Here is an 11,050-nt window from a genome sequence, read left to right as displayed (position 1 = left end):
CTCCATTCATCTATCTGTCCATTTGTTTATCCATACATTGGTCTATCCACCATCTATCCATCCATATGTACATACGTTTTCTACCCACCCATACATACAGACATACACACATCATTCCAACCACCCACCCACCCATCCGTCCATCCATCCATCCATTCAAGCATTCATCTATACACACACCCATCCATCCATGTGTCTACACATCTGCTCATCCATTCATCCATCCATCCACTCATTCCTAAGCCACTGCTGAGTACCTGTTGTGTGCCTTTTCCCTCCCTCCAACTGGTTCCCTCACATCCTCCCCCAGTGGCCACCATCTTCTCCCTGAGGGCAGAGGCGTGGCCCCTCACAGTGCCTAGCACCTGCTGGTATACAGCTCATGCTCAAAGAATGTGACCACTCAGTTAACACACAGAAGAACGTGCTCCAAGCGACACGTGGCACATCTCCTTACAAACTGAATCTATCATAGTGGCTGTTTTCAGAGGCTTTCCCAAACACAGTGTGATCTGGAACAAATTGTGAAGCCCACAAGCCTGGTGAAGCTTTCATTATTGAGCACCTGCTGTATACCTCCTTGAGATGAGGAGAAGGATCAAGAGCTCATGGCCAAGAGGGGACCAGGCCCACCCACAAACACTGTTGATGTGCGGCCCTGAGCTGCGGCAGGGATGTGGCAACGCAGAAAGGAACCAGGTGATGGGCTCCCAGCAATCTGGGGGCCACGGAGACTGTTTGAGTGTGGGGGGTGGGCTAGGGCTATCCCTGGTGGTAGGATTCACAGGTGTCGGGCTCCTGGGCTGCAGCTGCTCAGTCACCTCCTGGCACTCAGGTCCATCAGTTCATTGTCCTCATGCCAGTGGTGGGGCAGCCCTAATGCACAGGTCTGAAAAATGCTCAGGTGTACCTGCAGTGTGTGACAGGAAGGAGGCTGGCGAAGGTGGGTGTGGCCACCTCGCCAGGTGTGGGTCTTGAGGGAACTTCTGCCTCCTTTCAGGTGGCACAGAATGTGGTCCTGTACACAGGCGACTCCAACCGGGGGCTGGAGCCGTTTAAGGCAGCTGGAGACATCTTCTTCAACGAGGCCTGGGAGCGGGAGAAAGCCATGTCCTTCTATCGGGTGAGCTGGCCTGTGCGCCGTTGTGGGTGGGCCTCAAGGGGGCACCTGGAGGGCTGAGGCACAGGTGTGGCAGGGCAGAGGCCTCCCACCTGGAGGCAAGGCCACCCATGCACATGCTTCGTTTCCCAGTGGTCTCACCGGGAATGATATTGACCGTGCCCCTGCCCGGGACAAACGCCTGAGCTGTGGACGTGGCAATGGCTCTACCCTTGCCTAGTTGTCTCATCGGGCATGATATTGACCGTGCCCCTGCCCGGCACAAACGCTCGGGTCTGGACATGACAGTGGCTCTACCCTTGCACCTGATGATCTCAAGCAACCATGAGTAGGAAGTCCCGTCCCCATCTTCCAGATGAGGAAGCTGAGGCTCAGAGAGGCACAGGGACATGTCAAAGGACACACAGCATGTCAGTGGGAGGGCCAGGGCCAGGGCCCAAGTCTGCCTGCACCCCGAAGTGGGGACGGCTTCTCCCTCTGAGCTCACGGTGTGGCTCAGCCCTGGGCACAGATAAATGTGTTGTTTTTAGAGCAGAGAGGAGTGCTGGCTCCCTCCAAGTCAGACCCCCGGTGCACAGGCGGGAGAGGCTGGTCGGAGGCTGCCAGGTGTAGCTAGATGGGCCTCAGATGACTCTTCAGCCTCCAACTTGGGTGTCTGAACCGTGCGTTATCCCAGAGCACAGAGCTCTGTGGACGTGCAGGGGTAACTGGAGTGTGGGATGCTCCAAGCACATGTTTGAGCTCGGAGGAGGGCGCTGGGCAAGGTGGGTGCTATGGAAAACCTGACCCCACCTGCCTGTGTGGTAGGACCAGGCCCTGCCCCTGGCAGTGACTATGGGCAACCGCAAGGCGGAGCCGCAGCTGCAGCTCTGCAAAAAGCTGGTGGCACTGCTGGCCATGCTGGAGGAGCCCCAGGAGGGCTTGGAGGTTGCCCACATGGCCCTAGCACTCAGCATCACTCTGGATAAGTCCCCTGAGTCCCCGTCCTGCCAGGATCCACACTTTCCCAGAACCCAGCCTCCAGGTCTGTAGGGCAGGAGCTGAAACAGCTGCTGGATTTTCCTGGTCTCCTGTCCAGGCAGGCAGAGCTGCCCAGCTGGCTTCCCCATCCGGCCGTGCGGCACAGCCCGAGGTCTCTCACGCAGTGCTGAGCTCTGCTTCCTCTGTCTCTTCCCACTGCTGACCACAAGGGCCACCCAGTGCGCCCTCTGCCTTCCAGACATGGCAGGCATCTCGGTCCCTGTATGTGCCAGGCTGAGTGGCACATTCCCTTTGTCTTGTGCTCTTCCCACCCTCATCAACCACACGGCTCTCTGGCTGATGAAATCCCAGTTCCCCCTCCAGCAGCCTGCCCCTTAAGGCCGGGCATCCCCTGGTGCTGTGCCAGGTCATCTGTCCTCCTCCAGAGACAGGGAACCCTGGGCGGGCCGCATGCCCCAACGCCTTGTGCCTTGGGGCCCAGTACACAGTAGGTGTGCAGCTGTGTGGGAATGTATTGAATGCAGGCTCCACAGCACTCGCCCTGAAAATGGGAGGACATCAGAGACAGCCTAGGTGGGTTTGTGCATCTGTCGGGGGGACCTGGAGCTCAGGCATGCAGTGACTCCCCAAGGTAAGGGGCTCTGATCGTGACACACCCAGGAGGAGTCGGATGTCAAGTATGTGGGCTGCATGGAGCCGGGGTGCCCGGAAGCACCTGGACTGCACAGGTTTTGGGCTTCCCTGGTTAAAACCAGTGAACAAAGGCAGGTGGCTATGTGTAGGCACAGAGCTGGGCCATCCAAGTCCGACTTTGCCACAGCCTCACAGTAGACAGGGGCAAGTCTTATTAGTTCTGCTTTGCAGATGGGAAAGTGAGTCTGGGAACCCAGAAGGGACTGGCCAGAGCTGCCCAAGTGACCACAGGTGCCTGGAGGCAAGCCAGGTGCTGCCCAGGGTCTGCATGCCTGCACCCCAGGGGACCGGCTGAATGAGCACGTGGCCTACCACCGACTGGCCGCCCTGAACCACCTGCTGGGCCATGGCAAGCTGGCAGAGCACTTCTACCTCAAGGCCCTGTAGCTCTGCATCTCGCTGCTGGAGTTCTACTAGGAGACCCTCTACTCCGTGAGGCTGTACCTGGTGCTCAGTGACATCTGATACGACCTGAAGGTCGGTGGGAAGGGGCAGGGCTCGGGGTGTTTCCAGCCCCCTTGGAGTGGGATCTCCACCCAGACCCCAGGGGCCTGGGATCCAGCATTCCTTAGGAATGGCCCAGTGGCCTCCCTGGAGCTCTGCACGCGGCTGGAGGAGCCCGCAAGTTTTGCAGATACAACCCAGCTCCCAAGCTGACCAGGCCCCACCCTCAAGAACTCAGTCTCAGCCAAGGAGGCTGACACATGAGCGGACAATGGTGGCCTCTGGGTAAAGAAGGGGGATTGTAGTCAGGGGGACCCTCCTGGAGGAGGTGACACCAAACTGAGTCTTGACAGTCAAGTTGCATTTAACAAAGAAAACAGGGTCGGGAGAAGGACATTTTGGAGGACGGCATCATCCTCACATTGAATCCACATTGCAAGATCCAACCCAAATCCTGCTGCCTCCTCTAGGGAGCCTGCCCAGGGTGCCAGCCTGCACTGAGCAACTCCTTCCTGGAGTCCTGAGACACCTGGAATCTTCACATCACCCAGGAAGGGTGGGGTGGGACCAGTGTCTTACCATCGGGTTCACAGACAGGGGAACCCCAGTTGACGGCAGGTGCAGTGGGGCGGGGCCCCAGCCAGCCAGGCTGAGACCTTGCTGGGTCAGGTCTGTCTTGAGGGAAGGTGCTGTGCTCCCTCTGCCCCCAGCCCTGCAGGGGTGGAGAGCTGGGATTGGCAGACTCAGACCTGGGGTGTCTCCATCCCTCTCCCCAGCAGGCACCCATCCCGCCTCAGCATCGCACCGGCACCACGACAGTACTGCTTATGGGCTGAGGGGCCAGGGTGCTCCAGTCCAGGGACCGAGATCTGGGCCTTAGAACAACATGAGGAGCTGGGGCAGCCCTAAGACCCCGCCCCGTATCCCTCACCACAGGCCTGGGGCTGCCCGGGAGGCCCCGCCCAGTGCTGGCAACACCTGGTGGTCAGAAGCGGTCCCTGTGGCCTCCCAAGTCCTAGCCAGACAGGGAGGTGCCAGGTGTCAGGCCCAGAGGGACGCTGCCCACTGCTCGGGGTCTCGCCTGGGACCCAGGGGACGGGCCTCCCAGAAGAGGGCCTTTCTCTCTCTTCGTCAAGCCTGCCGCCCACATCCGCCTGCCCAAGAGGACTGAAAGGGCCAAGTAGTACCTGAGAGGCCAAAGTCCATGGTTGGGGTCGAGGGGCAGAGGCCTCCTTCACCTCCTTCTCGTGCACAGCCCTCTGGGCCTCATCGTGATGGTGCTGTCAGCCCAGGCCAGCTTCCCACAGGGAGGCCCCCTCGGAATTCCCCAAGGGCGGCTGTCTTTCTAAGGCCACACCCTCCTCCTTGTATAGGAGGCTCTGGACCGAGGGCCCAGAGAAGTGGGAGAGAAAGCTGGGCTGGATGGCGCCTGAAGGCTGGCAGAGAGGCAGGGGTAAATGGGCATCCTTGCCGATTGCCTCTAAAATGCGGTCCCCTTTAGTCTACACGTGAGAGTGAGCCCTGGAATAGGGTGGATTACGTGTGTCCTGGCTCAGCCTGCCACTCACTAGCTGCTGCACACACTACAGGCACATGGAAAATGCACACGCAAATGCAGACAGGCACACACACAACCACATACACAGGTACACAACCACGCACAGGCACACACAGAGACATGCTTTGGCTGGCTCCTTCCTGTTTAGTTAGGATGCTGCCACGCCTTCAGGATGCCCTTGCCTCCCACCCCTAGCTGAGTCCGGGGCCTCCTGGGCCCCCCACAGGCTCCTGGGCTTCCCTCTGCCACAGCCTGGGCCACCTTTGTGGTCAGTGTTCAGTCCCAGGTCCCTCAGACTGGGAGCAAGGATGTTAGGCTCAGCCATGCACCCAGCACAGAGTCCAGTGTTCGGCTGGGCCGGGGGGCATTGGATGTGCAGTGGCGGTGACTCGGGGTCTTCTCACGCCCCTGCTCCATGTGTGGGGCGGGGCAGTGAGGGAATGGACTGCTGCATCTTGGACTTTGTCCTTGGCCCTGGGAGCCATCTTGAGATGGTAAAGAGGGACAGGCCAGGCCTGGGTCTTTGAGAGGTTCCTTGGGTGTCCCCCATGTGGAGGAGGCGCCTGGGCAGAAGCTGGAGGGGAGATGGGAAGGTCAAGGTGGAGGTCTGGGAGGCAGCATCCCAACCCAGGGATGGTGAGTTTGAGCCAAAGATGCATTGAAAATAGGAGTGGATATCTGGGGAGTCACACTCCGTCAGTATTTCAGGGAACATTGCCAGGGAGGACACCTGTGAGATGGTTTTGTACCTGGCCTGGCCCGTGGAGGGCCTGGAAATGGTCAGCATGGACGGGGGCCAGAGAGGAGCCTGGGTCACTCAATGCTGTGCCCCTGCTGTGGCTTGGAGCCACGGGTCCTGCATGGAACGCTCAGAGCAGGCAGGATCTGCCCTGACCTCAGCCCATGGGGAAAGCAGCCACTGCCTGCAGAAAGGGTGGGACTGGGACAGGAGGCTTCGGGTGAGTGGGGCATAGGGATAGTCAGGAAGGCTTCCAGGGGTTTCAGGGTTGTCCCCAACTCCTGCAGCCGAGACCACAGCAGTGTCATAGGCTTCAGGGCTCATGGGGTGAGCCAGCATTGGCTGGACCTGTGGAATGACCTGGAGACAGGAACGGCCTCTGGGAAGACGGGCTCCGAGTCCCCCTTTGCTGAGCATGGCCTGTCCCCTTCAGGAACGGTTTGATGCAGCCGGGTACTACCAGCTGGCACTGGCAGCCGCCGTGGACCTGGGCAACAAGAAGGGCACAGCTGAAGACCTACACGCCGCCGGCCACCATCTCCCACAACTTCCTCCTGGACCGCGAGAAGTCGCTCTTCTTCTACCAGAAGGCCAGGACCTTCGCCACAGTGCTCAATGTCTGCAGGGTCAACCTGCCTCTTCTGCCACTCTGCGGGTGGGCCCCCTGATTGGCCCCAGCCACCCTCGCTGAGGACAGCATCCGAGGGAGTGGGTTTTGTGCAAGGAGAATGGTCTCCTGCCTGTCCTGGTGTCTCCCATGGCTCATTTTCTGGGAAATGGAGGCATGAAAGCAGGGTTCAAATAGCAATAAATGTTTTTTTGCAATAACATACTGAAGTCCCCAGGGCATCCTTCCCTGTGTGCTTCCTGGGCGGTGTCTAGGGGCCAGCTCCTTCCCTGGTGTCCACCCTCTGTTCTTGAGGATGAGAAGGACCCTGAGTCCAACAGACCCGGGCCAGGTCACCATGAGCCTCGGTTTCCTTGGCGGCCAGACGGGAGATGGTGGTAGAACTCCCTGGGCAGCTCTCTGCTCTCCCTGCTCAGAGCTTTTGCTGTAGGTCTCGTGCCGCCCTTGCCTTTATCCTTCAGGCCACTGTGCCCGCATGTGGGAGCTACTAGTGCCCCCGTTCGCCATTGAAGAAACAGAGGCACAGAGAGGTTAGGTGTCTCACCCACCGTCACACAGCACGTAGGGGCGGAGACACAGAGCCCAGTACACTGACCACCACACCACCCTGCCAGCTTGCTGCCAGGAAGGTGTCCCCCATCAGGACCCAAGGTCAGCTCCTGGACCTCTCTTGTGATGTCAGGAGAGCCACAGGCCAGTGAGGGTGGCCCCGGGGATCCCTCACTCAGTGTCCTCTGCTCCCAGATTTGGTTGGGCTGAGTCTGGCCAGTCCCACCTCTGGCCACTGGTCAGCCCTGTGGGAAGTGAGATGCAGGGATCTCCGCCTGTGTAGACGCTGCTACCCAGTATTGAAAGCCTTATCTGGGCTGCCCCCTATGCCGTCCCCACAGGCCCCCTCCCCTTCCGGCCCCCGGCCCTCATCCCAGTCCCTACAATCTCTTGGCCCCAGGGAACACAGCTCACACGGTCTTTTTGCCAGTGTACAGCAAGCAAACCGAGGTTCAGAGACTGTGAATGTCCCACGTGATTCTCACATACACTGCACTCTCCCAGGCCCCTCTTTTAAACACTTTAAATGAGGTGACTTTCACATCGAATGCAATTAACTATTTCAACGCGAATAATGTGGTGGCATTTGTGCACTCACAGTCCTGTGCAACCACTCTCGCCATCTAGTTTCAAAACGTATTCATCTCCCCAGAAGAAACCTGCCATCCTCACTAAGCTGTTACCCCTCCTTGGTATCCCCCAAGCCCCTCGTTTAATGGAAGGGGAAATTGAGGCCCAGAGAGAGACTTGCCAGTGGGTGGAGCTCTGATAATAAGGAATCAGGCACCCATCTGCTGCTTCAGTCCTGGGTTGGTTTTCCACCCAGCAGAGGTGACAGAGCCAGGAGGTTCTGGGAGCGCCACAGGTGTCACTGGTTCAGTCCTGGGTTGGTTTTCCACCCAACAGAGGTGACAGAGTCACGACGTTCTGGGACCCCTTGCTTGCAGCCAGAGCTCTGAGCCCAGCTTCCCCACCAGGGGGCAGCAGAGAGCTTTCCAGAACCGGCTGCGGGGCTGGCGGGAAGCAGCGGGTCAGAGCTGCTGACAAACCTCACGTGGACCCCAGATCACTGTCTCTGTGGGTTGGGCTTGGGAATTGGAGAGGAGCCCGCATGATTGGAAACGTGAAGATAGTACGGCCTGGCTGGAGGAGCGGGAAGCGCCGTCACGTTTACTGAGGACACAGATCTCCTGCCCGCTGGGCCGGGCATGCAGCCACTCTTCTCGGGGTGGGGTCCGCAGGTCTGGATTGCTCTCAGCCCCCGAACTGCCTCAGAGTCCGCGGGACTTTGGAACTGTGCCTCCCCATCTCCACCCACCCTGGCTGGTGCCATGAGGGGACTGGATCCTGGGATCCTGTTCCTCTTGGGCAGCAGAGACTGGGGGACCAGAGGAGATGATGGGTCTTCAAGCCCCACATTCAAACCCCAGCCCACCACGCACAGTCTGGGAGTTGATGTCTCTGAGCCCCAGTTTTGTCACCACTAAAATGAGGCCGACATACTGGGGCAGAGAGCCAGCCCCAGGGCTAACAGAGGCCTGTTTCCTACTGACAATACCTCTTACTCCTAGGAACAGCTCCAACAACCACACACTAGGGAACACTCAACCCAGGCCAACTTGTCAGAGGCACGTGAGCCAGAGCGACTCCATCTTGAATGCGGGCTGGGTAAAGGGAGGCTGAGACCTGCTGGGCCACATTCCCAGGAGGCTAGGCATTCTTAGTCACAGGATGAGATAGGAGGTCGGCACAAGATACAGCTCATAAAGACCTTGTTGATAAAGCAGGTTGCAGTAAAGAAGCCGGGCCAAGTCCACCAAACCCAAGATGGCCCACGAGAGTGACCTGTGATTGTCCTCATGGCTCATTATATGCTAATTATAATGCATCAGCTGCTACAAGACACTCCCGCCAGCGCCAAGACAGTTTACAGGTGCCATGGCAACATCTGGAGGTTCCCTACATGGTCTCAGAAGGGAGGGCAGAAACTCTCAGTTCTGGAAATTGCCCACCCCTTTCCTGGAACACTCATGAATCGTCCAACCCTTGTTTAGCGTATGATCAAGAAGTAACCATAAAAATGGGCAACCAGCAGCCTTTGGGGCCACTGTGCCTATGGAGCAGCCATTCTTTTTTTTCTTTTTTTTTTTTGAGATGGAGTCTCGCTCTGTTGGCAGAACTGGAATGCAGTGGCGTGATCTTGGTTCACTACAACCTCCATCTCCAGGGTTCAAGCGATTCTCCTGCCTCAGCCTTCCTAGTAGCTGGGATTACAGGCACCTGCCACCACGCCAAGTTAATTTTTTTGTATTTTAGTGGAGACAGGGTTTTGCCATGTTGGACCAGGCTGGTCTCGAACTTCTCACCTCAGGTGATCCACCTGCCTCGGCATCCCAAAGTTATAGGATTACAGGAGTGAGCCACTGCGCCCGGCCAGAGTAGCCATTCTTTTATTCCTTTTCTAATAACCTTGCTTTCACTTGATGGACTCGCCCCGAATTCTTTCTTCTGTGAGATCCAAGAAACCTCTCTTAGGGTCTGGATCGGAACCCCTTTCCAGTAACAAACTTGCTTTACCTCTCAGACCCTTCCTCTCTTCATCTGTAACCAAAGACAAAGCCTCCCCCGAGGTTCCAAAACTGTGGAGAGAATGCATGGGAAATGAGGGGCACAGAGTTGGTGTGCAGAACCAATATCACATACTGGGTGTCAAGCCACTGTCATGTTGGAAGTAATAGCATGCTCTCCCCCACAAGTTATGAGGAACAATATCACAGGGGGGTGTGTACCTTCTCCGGTACTGGGAGTAGTATCATCATCTCTTCCTTTAGATGACAGGAACAATATCACAGTGTGGGTGTACACCCTGTGTGTTTTTGTGAAGCAATGTCATTCTCTCTTCTTCTAGGTTTTATGATTCATATCACAGGCGGGGTGTACACCCCTTGTTATATTGGATGGAGTCTCATCCTCTTTCAACCTGTATCTTTAGAACAATATCCCATGGGGGTTGTATCTCTCTTCAATATTGGTAGTAATAACATCTTCTCCTTTCCTGGATATAAGAAACAATATCACAGGAGGGGTGTACACCCCTTGCAATGTTGGTAGTAATATCACCACTCCCCTGTGTTTATTAAAGACAAAATCCCAGGGTGGCTGTACAGTTCCTACTTTATCGGAAGTAATATCATCCATTCACCCCCTGGATATCAGGAACCATATCACTGAAGAGGTGTCCACCCCCTTCGATATTGTCAGCCATGTCATCTTCTTCCCGCCTGGATATTAGGAACGATACCGCGGGGTTGGGGGCAGTGTACACCCACTGCGATATCGAAAGTGAAATCAGCCTCTTTCCCGCTGGATATTAGGAACTATATCACAGGTGTGTGTGCACCTTCTGGGATATTGGGAGTACTATCAGCCTCCACCCCACTGCATATTAGGAACAATATACAGGGGGCAGGGTAGTTACACCCCCTGCGATATCGAGAGCAATATTCTTCTCTTTCCCCTGTACATTAGGAACTACATCACAGGGGTCTGTATACCTTCCGTGATAATGAGATTCATGTTATCCTCTCCCCCACTGAATGTCAAAAATAATATCATAGAAGGGTGTACACCCCCTGTGATATGGCCAGTAATGTCATCGTCTCTACCTTTGGATACTAGGAACAACATCACAAAGTGTGTGTACAACCACAGCCCCTGCATTATTGGGAGTAATAGCGTCTTCTCTCACTCTCGATATAAGAAAAAATATCCCAGGGTTTGCGTACATCCCTTGCGATATTGGGCATATAGTCATCGTCTCCCAACGTGGATATTGGGGGTCGTGTCCCAGGGGGGTGTACACTTTCTTCGATATTGGGAGTAATATCATCCTCTCCCCTCAGGATTGTAGGCAAAATATCGAAGGGGTTTTACAACTCGTGCGATATGGGCAGTAATATCATCCTCTCCCCACCTGGATGTTAGGAACTACATCCCGGGCAGCTGTACACTTCTTGCCATATTGAGAGTCTTATCATCCTCTCCCATCTTGGATATAAAGAAAAATATTACAAAGGAGGTGTACACCGGCTGAGATATTGAGAGTAATATTATGCTCTCCCCTTCGGGATATTAGGAACAATATCGCAGGAGGTGTGTACAACCCCTGCAATACTGGGATTAATATCATCCTCTCCCCCTGAATATAAGGAACATTAACACAGGAGGATGAACCCCCCCCCGTGATATTGGGAGTCATATCATGTTATTCGGAACAATAGCACAGTGGGCGTATAAAACCCCTGCCATATTGCCACCAGTATCATCGTCTCCCTCCCA

General features: G+C 56.1%; 1 protein-coding gene across 5 annotated transcripts; it reads left to right on the top strand.

The window, feature by feature from the left end:
• Positions 1–279: 279 nt before the first annotated feature.
• LOC117089702 lies at positions 280–6,382 on the top strand. 5 transcript variants are annotated; one of them, XR_004439715.1, is made up of 6 exons: positions 280–699; positions 1,001–1,123; positions 1,928–2,084; positions 2,966–3,047; positions 3,122–3,271; positions 5,969–6,382. XR_004439715.1 is itself a non-coding variant. In XM_033221197.1 (3 exons), exons 1-3 carry the CDS (start codon positions 586–588, stop codon positions 6,224–6,226), a joined length of 495 nt encoding a protein of 164 aa, XP_033077088.1. In that variant the 5' UTR covers positions 280–585; the 3' UTR covers positions 6,227–6,382. The 5 variants fall into 5 exon arrangements, 2 of the variants coding, with proteins under 2 accessions (XP_033077088.1, XP_033077103.1); XR_004439714.1 differs by having other exon boundaries at positions 2,966–3,271; XR_004439716.1 differs by lacking the exon at positions 1,928–2,084 and having other exon boundaries at positions 2,966–3,271.
• The last annotated feature ends 4,668 nt before the right edge of the window (positions 6,383–11,050 follow it).

Source organism: Trachypithecus francoisi, unplaced genomic scaffold, assembly GCF_009764315.1.
Source record: "Trachypithecus francoisi isolate TF-2019V2 unplaced genomic scaffold, Tfra_2.0 Contig00879, whole genome shotgun sequence".
NCBI lineage: Eukaryota > Metazoa > Chordata > Mammalia > Primates > Cercopithecidae > Trachypithecus > Trachypithecus francoisi.
The sequence above is the reverse complement of the archived record's forward strand: the minus strand, read 5'-3'. Positions and strand labels throughout refer to the sequence as shown.